Consider the following 17,929-nt stretch of genomic DNA (forward strand, 5'->3'; position numbering starts at 1 on the left):
GTTTTCACAATTGTATAGTTTCCATTTAGGGCCACGCCTGAAATCCACGGGCGCTTTGAACATGACTCACTTCAACATTGTTAGAAACTTGAGCAAAAACTTTTCGAAAGGTGCCTGTACAAAATATGGCTCCAGTCCAAGTGTCACAGTGACGCTCGGCGCTGACCACACTGCTCCGGAAGTGGGGTGCGATTTCCTTCCGGTGTCAGCAGGGCGGCGGTGCTCTGTTGACTCAAGACCGACTTGAGCTGGAGGCTATTTAGTTGCTTTTGAGCCGAGAAACCACTGCAGAGTGTAACGGTCCCTGGGAAGGAACGGTCCAAAGTTTTCTGCATTTTTTCCGGCCGAGGGAAAATCTGCACGGATGTTAGAAGATCGAGAGAATTGGGGAATGTCAGGGAGGCTGATCCTCGCTCTAATGGCCGCCTGGGTGGCCCGGGTCACGGGTAAGCAACTGCATCAGAGATGTTTCACCACTCGCCTTTGTGCAGCGCCTTTAATGTCAGGGAAACCCTAACCCTCCCCCCCCCCCCCCGAGAGCTCGACAGGGAGAATTCTCCAGAGCCAGAACGGAGCAAAGTAGGGCGAAAAGGCAGAAGAAGTTGTGTGGCGGGTGCCCCCGCCCCTCTCCCCCCACGCCCCGCCCCTCTCCCCCCACGCCCCGCCCCTCTCCCCCCACGCCCCGCCCCGCCCCGCTCTCCCCACGCCCCGCCCCTCTCCCCCCACGCCCCGCCCCTCTCCCCCCACGCCCCGCCCCGCCACGCTCTCCCCACGCCCCGCCCCGCTCTCCCCACGCCCCGCCCCGCCCCGCTCTCCCCACGCCCCGCCCCGCCCCGCTCTCCCCACGCCCCGCCCCGCTCTCCCCACGCCCCGCCCCGCTCCCCCCACGCCCCGCCCCTCCCCCCACGCCCCTCCCCCAACGCCCCGCCCCTCCCCCCACGCCCCGCCCCTCCCCCCTCTTCTCCCCCCCACCCCCTCTTCTCCCCCACCCCCTCTTCTCCCCCCCCCACCCCCTCTTCTCCCCCCCCCACCCCCTCTTCTCCCCCCCCCACCCCCTCTTCTCCCCCCCCCACCCCCTCTTCTCCCCCCCCACCCCCTCTTCTCCCCCCCCACCCCCTCTTCTCCCCCCCCCACCCCCTCTTCTCCCCCCCCCACCCCCTCTTCTCCCCCCCCCACCCCCCTCTTCTCCCCCCCCCCCACCCCCCTCTTCTCCCCCCCCCACCCCCTCTTCTCCCCCCCCCCCACCCCTCTTCTCCCCCCCCCCCCACCCCCTCTTCTCCCCCCCCCCCACCCCCTCTTCTCCCCCCCCACCCCCTCTTCTCCCCCCCCCACCCCCTCTTCTCCCCCCCACCCCCTCTTCTCCCCCCCCCCCCTCTTCTCCCCCCCCCCCCCTCTCTCCCCCCCCCCCTCTTCTCCCCCCCACCCCCCTCTTCTCCCCCCCACCCCCCTCTTCCCCCCCCCCACCCCCCTCTTCTCCCCCCACCCCCACCCCCCTCTCTCCCCCCCCCCCCACCCCCCTCTTCTCCCCCCCCCCACCCCCTCTTCTCCCCCCCCACCCCCCTCTTCTCCCCCCCCCACCCCCCTCTTCTCCCCCCCCCCACCCCCCTCTTCTCCCCCCCCCACCCCCCTCTTCTCCCCCCCCCACCCCCCTCTTCTCCCCCCCCACCCCTCTTCTCCCCCCCCTCTCTCCCCCCCCTTCTCCCCCCCCCTCTTCTCCCCCCCCACCCCCCTCTTCTCCCCCCCCACCCCCCTCTTCTCCCCCCCACCCCCCTCTTCTCCCCCCCCCACCCCCTCTTCTCCCCACCCCCACCCCTCTTCTCCCCCCCACCCCCTCTTCTCCCCCCCCACCCCCTCTTTCTCCCCCCCCCCACCCCCTCTTCTCCCCCCCCCCCACCCCCTCTTCTCCCCCCCCACCCCCTCTTCTCCCCCCCCCCAACCCCTCTTCTCCCCCCCCCCACCCCCTCTTCTCCCCCCCCCCACCCCCTCTTCTCCCCCCCCCCACCCCCTCTTCTCTCCCCCCCCCCACCCCCTCTTCTCCCCCCCCCCCCACCCCTCTTCTCCCCCCCCCCCCCACCCCCTCTTCTTCCCCCCCCCCACCCCCTCTTCTCCCCCCCCCCACCCCCTTCTTCTCCCCCCCCCACCCCCTCTTCTTCCCCCCCCTTTTAATCAGGCACTTCATTGACTCTGACGATTAATTCTGAAAAGTCACTGGTAAAATTGTTATTCTACTCCAACATATCTTTTAGGGTGGGGGTGCTTGTTATTCATTACAATGAAGAGAGGCTTTTGGATACAAGGTTCCAGTTACTGTGCTGGATCACTAGTTGAATAACAGACATGGTATCTCATAAGAACATAACATCATTTTGGATATTATACTAGCTGCTAAAGGGAAACGGTTCTGTGTATGACTTGACAAACCATTTATTTTTATCTGCTCTTTTTGTTTGTGAATTGACTGTGAAAAGGCTAATCATATGACAACTCAACAGGGAGAATTATCCAGAGCCACATTAGGACCCATGGCCAGAATGGAGCAAAGTTGGGCGGAAAGGCAGACGTGGCAAAGGGCAGGGCGAGTTCAATCAGGCAAAATCCATCCTGTACAAAAGGGGAGTGAAATTTGGAATGCTGTTCTCAGCCAGGCTCTGGGTCACGTTCCAAAACAAGGACACTATTTCAACACACCAGCAGATGTGGACGGGTTGTTCGGATGAACGGCCGCACAAGGGGCAGGCAAAGGCAATGCTGACGGCGAAGGGAGTAGGAAAAGGGGGAAAAAGGAACCACTAATGGACGCATACTATGTTTGTGCGTGACTGTACTGCCTCGCTTTCAGAAGAAATGTCCGACCAAAGGGAAGGGCGAAGGCAGGGGGGATGAGGGTGAGGGAGAAACTGAGGGAACAGATATCTAGCGGGTATGGGAAAGGGATACGATCAGCCCCGGGGGGGGGGGGGGGGTGCAGCACACCTAGCGGGGAAAGCCAGCGCTAAGAAGAACGAAAGCAAGGGGTCTGCAGTGCGCTTCCTTGCCAGGGAGGGGGTGTCTGGCAGGGGATAGGGATCAAGGGCAAGGATGGAAAATGCAAGCAGGGGAATGGAGAAGGGGGGGGGGGCAAAAGGGGAATACAAGGACAAGAAAGTGATGACTCTCAGCAGGTAAGGTGCAGGCTGATGGGACAATCCCCACCAGGATAATCACCTGGAATGTTGGGGGACTTAACGGCCCAGTGAAAATATCCAGAATCTTCTTCACCCTTTTGAAGTTTGAAAGATGACATATTCTTCCTCCAAGCGACACACCGGAGGGAGAAGCACCGACTGCGGATAAGGAAGGGCTGGGTGGGACAGATGTACCATTCATGTTATGGGACAAGGTCTAGGGGGTAGCTATCCTGATTAGCAACAGGACGGTGTTTACGGCTACAAGGGCAGTCTTGGACTAGACTAGCTGAAGAGGTATAAAACGTCTGATTTAAGGAAGATATCGTTCAGATTTAACTTAATGTGCTAATTGATCTCTCGTGTTTTAAATAAAGAGTACTTAGTGAAAGTTGAAACTTTTTTTTCAAGGTCAATGTGGCACTCCTCCAATGCTGCCGAATGGCTTTCTAGCTGAGAAATTCAGTTCCATGACTTCATTTCCTGTCGCTACCATAGTCTACTACGCCTGTTACCCCGGTTACAGTTTGAAGGAAGGGAGTTCAAAAACCATTACCTGCCTGGAAGGTTCAACTTGGGGACCAATACAGACCAGTTGTGAACGTAAGTAATCAGAATAATTTTATTCTCTTCCCCTCCGCCTGTTACCTTACCCTGCTCTATCTGGAAAGAAGCAACTTTGCTGGAATTTTATTCCATGGATGCAAATAGTTTGTCTTGAATATTACCAATTTTTAATTTAAAAACATATTTGTGGGGCGTGGACATTGCTGGCTAGGTCAGCATTTTTTGCCCATCCCTTGTCCTTGGTGGTGGTGAGCTGCCTCCTTGAACTGTAGTCCCTGAGGTGTAGTTACATCTCCAGTGCTGTTAGGGAGGGAGTTCCAGGATTTTGAGCCAGCGACAATGAAGGAACGGCGATGTATTTCCAAATCTGGGTGGTGAATGACTTGGAGGGGAACCTCCATGTGGTGGTGTTCCCAGGTATCTGCTGCCCTTGTTCTTCTAGATGGGAATGTTCGTGGGTTGGAAGGTACTGCCTAAGGAGCCATGGCGAGTTCCTGCAGTCAATCTTGCAGATGGTACACACTGCTGCCACTTCATCAATGCTTGTGGAAGGGGTAGCAATTAAATGAGCTGCTTTATCCAGGATGGTATCGAGCTTCAGGAGTGTTGTTGGAGCTGCACTCATCCAGGCAAGTGGAGAGTATTCAATCACACTCTGGACTGTGCCTTGTGGGTGGTAGGCAGGCTTTCTTGAGTCAGGAGGTCAGTTACTCTCCACAGGATTCTGAGACTCTGACCTGCTCAGATAGCCACAGTATTTATATGGCTGGTGCAATTCAATTTCTGGTCAATGGTAACCCCAGGATGTCCCCAAACTCCCCAAATCTGTTGGAAAAGTTACTGAGATTCTCCCCTTTCTAGTAAGAAAATACAGACCAAAGCTAGTATTTCACGAGTCAGATCCCTCCATTTATGATGGCTGCTAAAAGTAATCATGAATCCATGTGGTACATTTATAAAAAAAAAAAATACATCTTAAAGCAGTGTCCCCAATTGTGGAATCTTTACCTTGCTGTTTATTTTCTTGGCCATAAAATAAACTGGGGCAGTCTGATATTTTTTGAAAAGTTGTGTATCAATTTATTTGAAATTTGTGCTGGAAAGGCCTGTTGGAGATTTGTAAAGTCGCTGCATTTTCTATTTTTTTCCTGTGTAGCAAGAAACTGTGGTAATCCAGGGGAGATTCTGAACGGATATTATAGAGCAGCAGATGGTACTACTCTGGGAAAGAAAGTTTATTTTTTTTGTGACGAAGGGTGAGTATTCAATAAGTAAACAGCTGAAAGTAGCTTATGTGACCTTAGTGATATCTTGTGTTCCTTTTTAATTATTAAAGGTGTAGAGAGCAAAGCATCTTAACACCATCCTAAGAAGGTGACAACTTGTGCTTTTGAATCTGGTTAATTTTTTATTTTGTAACTTTGGTTAAGTATTGCATCCACAGATTCCTGAATGAGGGTCAATATATAGTTTTGAAAGATTCTATTATTTGTTTTGTGAAGGAGGGTGTCCCAGTGTACCTCTAGACTGGTCCATCGACACCCCATAATCCCAGCTATGGAAGCTGTTTTGTTTCTTTTTATTTCTCATCACTGCTATCCTCCTTGCTTCTGAGTTGGGCTTCAAATTCAATTGTGCGGATTCATTATCATGAGCAAGTTGGTTTGCGTAAATGCTTAATTATGTGCTGTGAACTTAGTGATTAAATTTGGCCTTTCACCTGGGTTCCCTCAAATGGTTATGAAGAAGAAACATTTAATTTCTAATTGATCACAGGATCCATAACCAGTTCATAAAAGTGATCCATTCCTCCTAAGCCCACATCATGCACAAGTGGCATTCATGCCCAGAAGAAGAGTAGCATAATAGTAATGTTACCAGGATACCATCCAGCAGGTTGGACTAATGCTCCAGAGTTATGAGTTCAGATTCCACCATGACAGCTGAGGTTTTTTAATTCAACTAATTAAATACATCTGGAGTAAACAGTTAATAAAATGTAATGTTTAAGTTTGGTCTTCAGCCTGATGAGGACTTCCTCCTTCCCCCTCCAAGCAGCCAGTAAATTATTTCTAGCGGCTGTAGTTTGCCTTATGTCGATGACCGCCCTGTTCATTCCTATCTGGCCAATGATCAAGGTCATCTTCAACTTTTATCATGATGGGTGCCATGCTTTAACTCCTGCCAGGCACTTGCAACGCGAAGAGGATACACAAAGTGCCGCAACAAAGGAAAGATTTCAAAATGGGTGAAGCAGACCGGAGGTGCACCTGGGAAGGGAGTGAGCTTAGTGAGCTGCGGGTCTACAGAGACCTGGAAGCGGAGTTGGCAAAGAGGAGAACCAGGTTCAACCGGATAAAGGCTGCCCTCTTCAAGAAGGGGTGAAGTTTGGGGTTTTATATCCTGTCCGCTTATGGGTGACCCATCAGAAACAGGAGTCTTATTTTAACTCGCCAGAGGAGGCGATGGAGTTTGAGGGACCATGTTTGGGAGTAGTGTGAGGACACTGAACTTTGTAGAGGAGCTTTGTGTTTATGGTAGAATGTGGGTTTTGGTAGAGGGCGGCGATGGTGAGTGTGCCTTTTGTTCTTTGTTGGTTTGGGAGGGGGGGGGGAAGGGGTGGACTCGAGGGGTAAGGGAGCTTAGAGGCCTTAGGTGGGGGCCCATGATGCTAGCTGGATGGGCTAGTTAACTGAGTGGGGAGTCGTCAGGAAAAAGGCGTGAGGGGGGGATGGGGTTGATTCTTTGGGGTTGAGGGGGTGTTGCTGACATGGGCGCAGTTGGGAAGGGAGAGATAGCGGCGGACATCCGAGGACGGGCCCGAAGAGGTGCGTGACGTGGGCCGGGACTGGCTCAAGAAGAGGAATGGCAGATTGGCAGTGGAGGGGGGTGAGGAGTCCGCTAACCAGGCTGGTCACATGGCACTTGAGAGGGCTGAACGGACCGATTAAACAGTCGCGTGTGTTCAGGCATCTGAAGAGCTTGACGGCAGGCGTGATGGTTTTACAGGAGACGCATCTGAAGTTGGGGGATCAGGACCGGGCTGATGAAGGGATGGGAGGGGCAGGTGTTCCATTCTAGGCTGGATATGAAAACGAGGAGAGTGGTGGTGTTGATCTATAAGAGGGTGGCGTGAGATGTGTAGCATTGTGGCTGACCTGGGGTGGTGGTCAGTGGGAAACTGGAGGGGGATTCCTGTGGTCATGGTAAACGTTATAGCCCAAATTGGATGATGAGGATTTTGAGGTGTGTGTTGGAAATGGTAGGCCAAGGGTGAAGACGATTTCATACTTCTCCCATCTGCACTGGGTTTATTCCCGGAACAACATTTTGGTGATGGACATGGCGGTGGTGGCTGACTCAGGGTATTCGGCGATCGTGGTCTCTGACCACGCACTGCATTGGGTGGATTTGCAGGTGGTTCAGGGCAGCTCTGGCTCAAAGGTGTTGGTTTGAGCTCTTTTTACCCGAAAACGGAAGAATTTTGCAAGGAAAATGTAACTGAAGATGTGGACCCCCGCCCCAACCAGCAGCTAAAGGAGATGCATGAGATCGGTTGAAGGCCATCGAGGAAACGGTCGCACTACTGAAAGGATCGATGAGAGAGAAGTGGCTGGAGGCACGGGTCACAGATCCGGGAGATGGAGAAGGTAATGTCTGATCGCAGCGATGGGGCAGTGGCACTGAAGGCGGAGGTGAGGCTCCTGGGGGACCTTGCAACTCGCTAAGGGCATAGGTAGAGGAGCAGGAGAACAGATCCAGAAGGCAGAATCTGCATAACATTGGCTTGCCAGGGGGCATGGAAGGCATGAGTGCCACAAGGTATGTCTCCCGGATGCTGGGGGGGGGGGTTGCTGGACAAGGCCCTAGAGGTAGATGGGGCACACTGGTCCCTAAGGCAAAAGACAAGAGCGGGGGAGCTGCCAGGGTGATTGTGAGGCTCCATCAGTTTGTGAAGAAGGAAAAGGCCCTGCGATGGGCTAGGGAGAAGCGGAACTGCGAATGGCGAGGAAACAGGGTCCGAATCATTAGAACATCGGAAGGAGCTGGCGAAAAGACACGTCGGGGTCAACAAGGCCAAAGCAGTTCTATACCAAAGGCTGATCTGGCTTGGGGTACTGTACCCGGCGAAACATGGGTGAATTTTGAAGGCCGGGAGTACTATTTTGAAACTCCAGAAGAGGCAAATGACTTCATTAGAGACCATAAACTGGGGGAGAAACTGAATGCTGATGGGAGACTGAGGAGCTGGAACAACAGATTGGATTAAGGGGCTGGTTTAGTACAGGGCCAAATAGCTGGCTTTTACAGCAGAATAAGACAGGCCAGCAGCGCCTGTTCAATTCCCGTACCAGCCTCCCCGAACAGGCACCGGAATGAGGCGACTAGGGGCTTTTCACAGTTCAACACTTCATTTGAAGCCTACTTGGTGACAAGCGATTTTCATTTCATTTCAAGATGCGGGTACTGTGGGAGCTGGAGGATGGGGGGGCTTTGGGTGGGCTGCTTTTGTCGTTGTGATTGTTTAAGGGGCAACAAGTTTGTAAAGGGCCAACTGCGCCCCCCACCCCCCGGTCCGTTTGAGGTGATTTTCGTTTTGGAGGGGGGTGGGGGGGGGGGGGGTTGACCTGTGGTTTTGGATCTCTTTGGGTGTGTAGGGGAGGATAGGGCCCACAAGGAGCCATTTGCACAGACCAAGGGAAACGGGGGTGTGGAGGGGTAGACAGGAGGAGTCTTTGGGCAGGAGCTGCCACGCTGGCTGGTAATGCTGGTGAATGGAAGTGAGATAGGGGAAGTAGATGCAGGGTTGACCAGGTTGGTTTGGGGGGTGGGGGGGGGGGGGGGGGGGGGTGGGGGGGGTGGGGGTGCGGGGTGGTTGCATGTGACGTGGCAGTATTGGAGAATGAGCAGGGTCATGGGTGGGGAAGGGGGCCTTTTTGGATGGGTCCGGTTCAGGGCAAAATAATAGGAGAAAGGGGAGAATGGCAGACAGTAGAGAGGAGTCGAGGCGCATGCCTCCAGTAATGTTCGTAAGTGGATTGAACGGGCGGTGAAAAGTGTTGGGTCTTCGCGCACTTGAGCTTGTAGGCAGGGGTGATCTTCTGCATGAGATGCACCTCCAGGTGAAGGATCAGAAAGGGATGGGTGGGTCAGGTATTTATCTTGGGATTTGATTTCAATGTTGTGGTGGGTGGCCATCCTGCTGAGAAAAGGATGGGGTTTGTAAGGGCCAAGGAAGTGCTGGATCCGGGTGGGAGGTTTGTGGTAGTGAGGGGTGTTGTAGGGGACGCATGTGGTGCTAGTGAACGTTTATGCGCTCCATTGGGATGACGTGGGGTTTGTGAAGGGGTTGCTGGGAACTATCCGGACCTGGACACGCATCGGTTGGTTATGGGATTGCCTGCTGGAACAAGGGTGGATGAGTTGAGCCTTAAGTCAATGGCATGTTGAGGATGGCGAAGGAGTTGGGAGGTTTATGGAAAGGATGGAATGGTGGATCCGTGGAGGTTTAGGAACCCAGGGGAAACGAGTCATCTTTCTCTCATGTATACTCTAGAATTAACTTTCTTGTAGTGAACTGAGCGGTGGTGGTCGGGACAGAGTACCCAGGAATCATGATCGCAGATCATGCACTGCACTGGCTGGTGGTCGGACTTAGCTTGAGGCAGGAGCAGGGGCCCGGATGGAGGTTAGATTTGGGGCTTTTGGCAGACAAGGAGTTCTGTGAGAAGGGACGGTCGGTGATCAGAGATTATGTGGAGTTGAATCAGCGGCCACATTTGGGAGACGTTGAAGGCGGTGGTTCGAGAGGGATGTTTTCTCGTTCAAGGTGCACAAATAGGAGGAGGGAGGAGCATGGAGGGTTGTTGGCTGAGATAGTAGAGGTGGACAGGAAATATTTGAGTGCCCCTGCCAAGAAGGGGTTGGCGCAGAGGAAGAGTTCACAGGGCAGTTTGACAGGCTGACGACAGGGAAGGCAGTGGGGCAGCAATGAAGGGCGAGGGTGGTGCAATATGAATATGGAGAAAAGGCAAGCCCTATGCTAGCCCATCAGCTCCGGACGCAGGACGCATCTGGGGAAATTCTAAGGGTATGGGAAGGGGGAGGTATTGTTGGAGCCAGGGAAGGTTGACAAGGCGTTCGGAGTATTATGAGAAGTTCTATAAAGCGTTCGCCACGGAGTTGGCACCACATTTACTAGGGATGCTGGACGAGGCCCTGGAGAAGGAAGAGATACCAGAGACACTGACCCAGGCGTCGATCACGCTAATCTCGAACAAGGGGAAAGACGGGTCATACAGGCTCATTTTACTGTTGAACACTGATGTGAAAGTGTTGGCTAAGTTAGTGGCAGGGAGGGAGGAAGGATGTGTTCGGGGGTGGTTGCAGAGGACCAGACAGGCTTTGTAAAGGGAAGCAGCTTTCCAGTAACATTAGGTGGTTATTAAATGTGGTCATGACCCCATCGAAGGGGCGCATACCAGAGGTGGTAGTCTCTATGGACGCGGAGAAGACTTTCGACCGGGTGGTCTCTATGGACGCGGAGAAGACTTTCGACCGGGTGAAGTGGCAGTACCTATTTGAGATTTATGAGAAGGTTTGGGTATGGGCCGAAGTTCGTGGTGTGGGTGCGTCTGTTGTACATGGCCCTGGTGATGATGTAAGGTCAAACAACAGGAGTTTTGGGTTGCACAGGGGAACGAGGCAAGGGTGTCCGCTGTCGCCGCTGCTATTCGGGCTGGTGATAGAGCCCTTGGCGATGGCCCTTGGGGGTCAGTAGAGTGGCAGGGGATTGTGAGAGGGAGTAGGGAATGCCGGGTGTCGCTGTGCTCTGATATGCTGCTGTTCGTGTCGGACCCATTGGAGAGTATGGGGAGAATCATGGACATACTGAGAGGGATTCAGGGCTTTGTTGGGCTATTAGCTGAAAAGAGTGAGGTGTTTCTGGTCAATATGACCAGTCGGGCAGCCAATCTTGGGGTGTTACCATTTAGGGTTGCCAGGGACACGTTTATGTATTTGAGGATTGAGGTGACGGGCATGGGTGACAATGCACAAATGGAACCTGACAAAGTTGGTGGAGGAGGTTAGAGAGGACTTTGGGAGATGCAATTTGTTACACCTGTCATTGGTGGGGAGGGTCCAGGTGGTAAAAATGAACGTTCTAATAAGGTTCCTGTTTGTATTCCAAACCCTCCCTGTTTGTATTCCTAACCCTCCTGATCTACATTCCGATGGCCCTTTTCCAGAAACTTGATGCAGCGATTTCAGAGTTTATATGGGCGGGGAAGGTACCTAGGGTGAAGAGGGCCTGCTGCAGAGGCAGAAAGGGGGATTGGCGTTACCAAACCTGTTGCACTACCTCTGGGCGGCAAATGTGGAGAAGGTGAGGCAGTGGTGGGAACGATAGTGATTAGAATGGTTTGGATGGAAGAAGAGTCCAGTTGAGGGTCCAGCCTGGGGGCCATGGTGACAGTGCCGCTTCCGCTGGCGGCGAGGGGGTACACTGTGAGCCCAGTGGTACAATCCACGATTAGGGTGTGGAACCAGTTGAGGCACTTGGATTGGATTGGATTTGTTTATTGTCACGTGTACCGAGGTACAGTGAAAAGTATTTTTCTGCGAGCAGCTCAACAGACCATTAAGTACATGAGAAGAAAAGGGAATAAAAGAAAATACATAATAGGGCAACACAACTTTAGGATGGAGGGGATGTGTGGGAACCATGGGCTTAAGCTGGGGGAGACGGATGGCATGTTTAGGAGGTGGAGAGAGGTGGGGCTGATGAGGGCAAGGGATTTGTACCTGAAGGAGAGGTTTGTAAGTCTTGAAGAGCTGCGGGAGAGGGAGTTGCTGACGGGAAGAAAGTTCAGGTATATGCAAGCGAGGGACTTGACATGGAAAGAATAGAGAGGGTTCCGCAAGCTGCTGGAGTATACCCTGTTGGAGCGATTGCTTCTCCGGGATGTGGAAGCGGAGGGTAGGATTGGGGATATAACCTGAGTGGTTGGGGGAGGAGGGGGCCGCACAGGTCGTGAGGATTAATGAGAACTGAAGGAGGTGGATATAGGATGTCGAGTGAGGCAATGCGCAGGCTGAATTCGACCTCTTGGGCGAGGATGAGTGGGTTCTTCCAGGGGGTGGCAGACGAGTGTGAGAAGTGTGGATGAGGACCCTTCTCATACAATAACAATACACCATCCTGATTTTTTTATTTGCCCATCTGGTATTCTAATACAAAGAGCATTGTACTAAAGTGCCATTATTTGTATTGTGGTAATTCAATGCTTTTGCGCTATAATTGTTAACACTCATCCCTGATTGCTTTCCTGTAACATCCCCATTTAGCTTTAAACTTTGTGTGTGATGAGTGACTTTTTGTTTTGACTTTTTTAGCTATCTGATAGTCGGTCGAGATTACCGTGTATGTGTAGCTGATGGGTGGGATGGCCAGGTCCCACGATGTGACAGTAAGTTAAAGTTCAATGTTTCTCAAAGGTTTTGAGTTGTTTTGATGCATAACCTTGAGGTGCTTCAATGCGGGTAAATTCAAGGACTTTGTGGAGTGTCTGCTCTCCTCTAATAATCATTTTCTTTTGCCTTCGCTGTATTCTAAATGTTTGCTCTCATCTTTTCTCTTGGCATTTTCAGTGTGACGTTGTTGGGTTGTGTTCCAGAAAAAAGATAGTATTCTTTGGTAGGAAATGCTTGCACCACATCAAGCTGTGGTTGGCATTTGTTTGCTGCATGACATAGAGGCAGGAGGAAGGATCTAGGTTCCAGCTTTTTTTTTTGACTGGAAAAGCAGGTTGTCGGGTGGATGGTGGGGGTAAGGCACAGGTTCTTGAGGTGAGAAACAATAGGAAAAAAAATGGCAATGCTGAGAACTGATCAAGATTGTTTAGACACCGAGTGGGAAAGGGTCAGAGGTGTCCAGCCAGGAACTTTCTGCAGAAACTTGTAGGGAATTGTGTCACAGATATATTGTCACAGATATATTTTAGCCTGCTATTCACAGCTGGTACCTTTTGATCAGTGGTAATATATTTTGCCAGAGACTGGGGTACTGTTTGAAGAGTGATGCAAAATGAGCTATCACTCAGTTGATAACATTTGTCTCCGAGTCAGAGGGTTGTGGGTTTCAAGACCCACTTCAGGAGCTGGGCACCCGAAAATTCCAGTGTAGTACTGAGGGAGCATTTGAGGTGATATCTTTCAGATGTGTCGTTGCACTGTAGCCTACCTGCCCCTCAGATGGGTGTAAAGGATACCAAGGCATTATTTGGAAAAAGTTACCCCTGTTCCTATGCAATATTTATCCCTCAACCAACATGACTAAAACAGATGATCTGGTTATTAGTGAATGAGCAAAGATCTAACAAATGGAGTACAATGTGGGCAAGTGTAAAGTATCAATTTTAGTAGGAAGAATAAATAACAACATGCTATCTAAAGGATTGCAGAACACTGATGCAGAGGAATCTGGGTGTCCTACTGTATGAATTGGCAAAGCAAGTAATTGGGAAAGAATGTTATTGAGAGGGGAATTTTAATAAAGTGAGGAAGGATCTGCTCGCTCACTCCTCCCCTGCCAAATGCTGTTCCCAGAAGTGATTGGGTCTTTGCTGTGTGTCGGGTTGGGGATACAAATTCAGGATGTGATACTTTTCCCAGAGAATATTGGACCACTGGAATTGACTGCAGATTGGTGTTGTTTATGCTATGAGCAAGGTATATCCCCTCATGTACAAGATGATACTTGGAATGCAGGGTCAGTGTGGTTTCTGAACTAGTTTTAACCAGAGATGAGTTGGGGAGGAATTTCCCCTCTTGTTTTTCTGTCCTCACTGGAGATCACATGCTTTTCGTTGATTTGTAGACTATCCGTTGTGTATTACAATATGCCTCTGAAGTCTGGAGTAGGCTGGATGGATTTCATTGCTCATCATTGAACATATACGGGAGAGAATTGGAAAAAAAAAATGCTCTACCTTATGTGGCAGCATATTTGTTCACAAGTATGCGGTGTTACTGAACTTGTCAGATTTTAATCCCTCAAGGTGACGTTTTGTTCTGACAGTCTGTTCATAATATTAACTATTTTTCATTTATCTCCAGTGGTCTCATGTGATTACCCTGCATCCATTAGTAATGGGAAGGTTACAGCACCGCCCAAAGGAGACACGTGGACATCGGGAATGGTAGCACAATATTCGTGTAATGGTGACTACTCATTGATTGGTGAAGAACAACTTACTTGCACTATATCTGGCAAATGGGACAAGGCGCCACCAAAATGCAAAGGTGATTTAAGTACACAATCAGAATTTATTTTAATTGCCTTTTACAGCTAGAGTTGAGATGGTTGTTATTTGGTGTTTTAGCATTGCAACACATTCTGCAGTCAGTAGACAGTACTTTTATAAAAAAAAAAAAAAAAAAAATTTTTACGCTACCCAATTCATTTATTCTAATTAAGGAGCAATTTAGTGCAGCCAATCCACCTACCCTGCACATCTTTGGGTTGTGGGGGCGAAACCCACGCAAACACTGGGAGAATGTGCAAACTCCACATGGACAGTGACCCAGGGCCGGGATCGAAGCTGGGACCTCGGCGCCGTGAGGCAGCAGTGCCAACCACTGTACCACCATGCTCTCCGACGATAGACAGTACTGATTATCATGCATGTTTTTATAATATAGGAAATGAGGGACAATCTATGTGGATTATTTGTCTCCTATAATCTTAGGGCTAATATTTAAAGCTCTTTCCTTCCACTAATTAGGCTTCCTCTTCAGGCACTACTTGGTCTGTATAAGCTGAAACAGAATGCAATTAAAATATATAACTAGTATGATGAATGTAGGAATTTCAGATATATTGGGCTATGTCTTCACACCGGCGTGGGAACAGTGGCATTTTACGACCGAATATTCGGTGCAATACGGTCACCGATCCTCTGTTTGGCTGGAGGCTAGTAGCTGGCAGCGTAAGAGCATCCGCATTCAGCTGGCGATACGGCCCGGAGAATTGCCGGGTCCGTGGCCACGCATGTACACGATGGCGGCCTCCAGCAACCTCGCTGTGCAACTTGGCCGGCCTGCAAAATAGTGCCCCCCCCTTTTGGCCGGCTCACGAGCCCCGGATCACAACCCATCAGTGTCCCCAACCCCTAATAAAGTCCCCCCCCTCCCCCTGCGGATCAGCCGTTCCCCCGACTGGTGGCGTTGGACTGAGTCCGCAGCTGCCACGTCGAGTTCCCAACGGATAATGGCACACCTGACTGATGCCGTCGGAATTTGGCCAGTGTCGGGGGCAGAGCATCAGGGGTTGGGCCTCGGGCAATGTCCCTTGAGGGGGCAGAGCATCGCGAAAGCAGTGCCGCCGCTGATTTAGTCAGAAACAGGTCATCTCCAGCCGATCACCAAACACGATTTCGACGTCGGCAACTGGAGAATCCCGCCCATTGTATTGTAGGTATTTGGTGCAGTTGGGGTTAAAAGCCTGGTTAGAGTGTGTTTGACTGCTGCAGTCATGGTTTTAATGAATCCTGGTTTGAACGGTTGGGAGCCCAGGGGTGCAGTTAAGGCATTGTAAAAAGCTTGGGTTAATGCAGTTTCGTTTGGATTAAGAGGGGGTTCCCTGTGGAGTTATTTAGATTTCCGCTTGGTAGGATAAATTAATTACTGGTTGGAGCCAACGTATCGAGCATTCTGCAGAAAAACAGTTTTTGTTGTTAGTTGATGTGAGCAGAAGTCAAGCATCTCAGTTCAATTAAAATATATGTCTGTAACTAGATTTGGAGTTACTTTCCAAGCAGTTCCGAGTGTAATTAGAAGGTGAGCTGAAGCTGCTTTTGAAGAAATATAGCCAGACTTTCTTTATGGTTCTGATAGGATCCCAATTTTTTTCTTTAAAGAAGTGGCAAAGGATCTCATCTCTTTTGAGGGCAAACTGTATTTAACAGTGGATTGTGAGCTGAGATTTATTTTGTGTTTGGGAGTAAAGATAGCAATTAAGGGTCACTGTTTTCATTCGCATTGTTTAAGGGATTATTGTAAGCTATTTTCTGGTATGTTTTTTTAAAATTTAGAGTACCCAATTTTTTTCCAATTAAGGGGCAATTTAGCATGTTCAATCCACCTACCTTGTACATCTTTGGGTTGTGGGGGCGAAACCCACGCAAACACTGGGAGAATGTGCAAACTCCACACGGACAGTGACCCAGAGCCGGGATCGAACCTGGGACCTCGGCGCCGTGAGACTGCAGTGCTACCACTGAGCCACCGTGCTGCTCTTTCTGGTGTTATGTTAAAGATATTTCAATACTGTTAGTAATAAAGATCATTTTAATACACCATATCCCTATTTTTGACCTTTCATCCGAGAGGCTTGAGACAATAATCTGAACTGACTGCATCTATACCATGAAATACTTTATATATACCTCCTTTGAAGTAGGAAGAGGTTAAATTGTTCTTTAAGGATACAGGGGTAACAGTGCACAAGTTGAACGCAAAGTTATTGCAAATGCTTTGGCTATGATTATATAGATAATAATGAAAGCCAGTTGGATGTCAATGGAGAGTCATTGGAGGAGGTTTGTGTGAAGTAAAGAATTAGAAAACTTAAATTCAGTAGTTTAGCTAAAGAATGTTTAGGGATACTTCATTTGAGGTGTATATATAAAGTATTTCATTGTATAGATGCAGTCAGTTCAGATTATTGTCTCGAGCAAAAAGAAAACTATTTGGGCAATGATAAATGTTTGCAGTAATCTGCTTGATAAAGTTGCAGAGTCGAAGATGGTTTGAATATTAAATGATCTTATTTGACATTTTAAAGTTTTCGGTATATCACACTTCATACTTCTAAAGGAGGTTCTTGTGGCCCTCCGAATGAACATGGCTTTTAATTTTTGCTGGTCATTGAGTTTATATATTCAATTTTGCTGTCTTTATAATACGTTTTGTTCTTTTGTCAGTTGTTCAGTGTCAGCGTCCTCCAGATCCTGCAAACAGCAATGCTGTGAATGGATTTGGACCAACCTACAAATATCATGACTCGATCACCTACCGCTGTAAAGACGGTTATGAAATGGTTGGCGCTAATGTCATCAGATGCAATGAGACTAGCATGTTTGAACCATCGCCACCTATTTGCAGACCTCGTGAGTAACCATCTCTTAAACTTGAGGGTAGAATTAGTTCTGAATTGAACTCTGTATAGTCTGTTTGAAGAATAGGCCAGATTCTTCGGCGGGGGGTTGGAGGCAGTTTATTAGTGAGCTGCTTCAGTGTTCACTATCACTATTTCTCAGACGGACCAGTATGTTCAGGTTAATGTGAAAATCTTGTAGTAATTCATGGTCTCTCACTTGAGACTCTGCCACAGGCTGCATTGTGGCTCCTCCGAAGGTCAGTAAACACTGAAAATCAATGGGAATTTCAACTTTTCCTTCAAACACAAATAAAATGTTACATCAGGTGTCACTGGATTTTTAACAGCAAAGTGATCAATAAAGTTTGATCAACAGAACTCGCCCTGAAAAAAGTAATTTTATAATCTAGGGAGTGTTTTTAAATAATGAACAGATTTTTGTGCTAAAGGCTTTTTGAAGTCTAACTTCATTTTCATTGCAATTTTAAATTTTTACAAAAATCACATTTATTTTAAAAAAAACGAGAAAGAAAAGAAAGCTATAGATATCAATGTACAATAGGCACAGCACAAAGCAGAAGTAATTACAAGCATGGGGACAAATGAGACTGGATGGGTACAAGAGCCGTCTGCATCAAAACAGGATATGGGCGGGCAGCACGGTGGCGCAGTGGGTTAGCCCTGCTGCCTCACAGCGCTGAGGCCCCAAGTTTGATTCTGGCTCTGGGTCACTGTCTGCGTGGAGTTTGCACAATCTCCCCGTGTTTGCGTGGGTTTTGCCCCCATAACCCAAAGATGTGCAGGGTAGGTGGATTGGCCACGCTAAATTGCCCCTTAATTGGAAAAAATGAATTGGGTACTCTAAATTTATTTTTAAAAACCAGGATACGGGCATCACAGACCTACATCATACCCATAGCTTTGGGAAAGAAAATAGCAGAGGGAAGAAACAACATCCCGAGAAATCCAGAACTGAGGGGAAATTACACTGACAACACAATTAAACTTCTCTTCAATCCCATGACAGAATTAACAG

At 49.7% G+C, this 17,929-nt stretch overlaps 1 protein-coding gene across 1 annotated transcript; it reads left to right on the forward strand.

Annotated features, from left to right (window-relative positions):
- The first annotated feature begins 210 nt into the window (after positions 1-210).
- Positions 211-16,940, forward strand: LOC140393806 (C4b-binding protein alpha chain-like). The gene is made up of 6 exons (XM_072480261.1): positions 211-446; positions 3,576-3,767; positions 4,888-4,987; positions 12,129-12,202; positions 13,851-14,036; positions 16,718-16,940. Exons 1-6 carry the CDS (start codon positions 365-367, stop codon positions 16,909-16,911), a joined length of 828 nt encoding a protein of 275 aa, XP_072336362.1. The 5' UTR covers positions 211-364; the 3' UTR covers positions 16,912-16,940.
- Positions 16,941-17,929: the final 989 nt, after the last annotated feature.

This window comes from Scyliorhinus torazame, chromosome 17 (assembly GCF_047496885.1).
Source record: "Scyliorhinus torazame isolate Kashiwa2021f chromosome 17, sScyTor2.1, whole genome shotgun sequence".
In the NCBI taxonomy this organism is placed as follows: domain Eukaryota; kingdom Metazoa; phylum Chordata; class Chondrichthyes; order Carcharhiniformes; family Scyliorhinidae; genus Scyliorhinus; species Scyliorhinus torazame.

What these genes read in the sequence shown, in the direction of transcription:
- LOC140393806 (XM_072480261.1), top strand. Translation starts at nt 365, where the DNA reads ATGTTAGAAGATCGAGAGAATTGGGGAATGTCAGGGAGGCTGATCCTC. An exon ending in CTGGGTGGCCCGGGTCACGG is followed by an intron (nt 447 to 3,575) that starts GTAAGCAACTGC and finishes TTTTTTTTCAAG; the next exon opens with GTCAATGTGGCACTCCTCCA. An exon ending in GGCGCCACCAAAATGCAAAG is followed by an intron (nt 14,037 to 16,717) that starts GTGATTTAAGTA and finishes TTCTTTTGTCAG; the next exon opens with TTGTTCAGTGTCAGCGTCCT.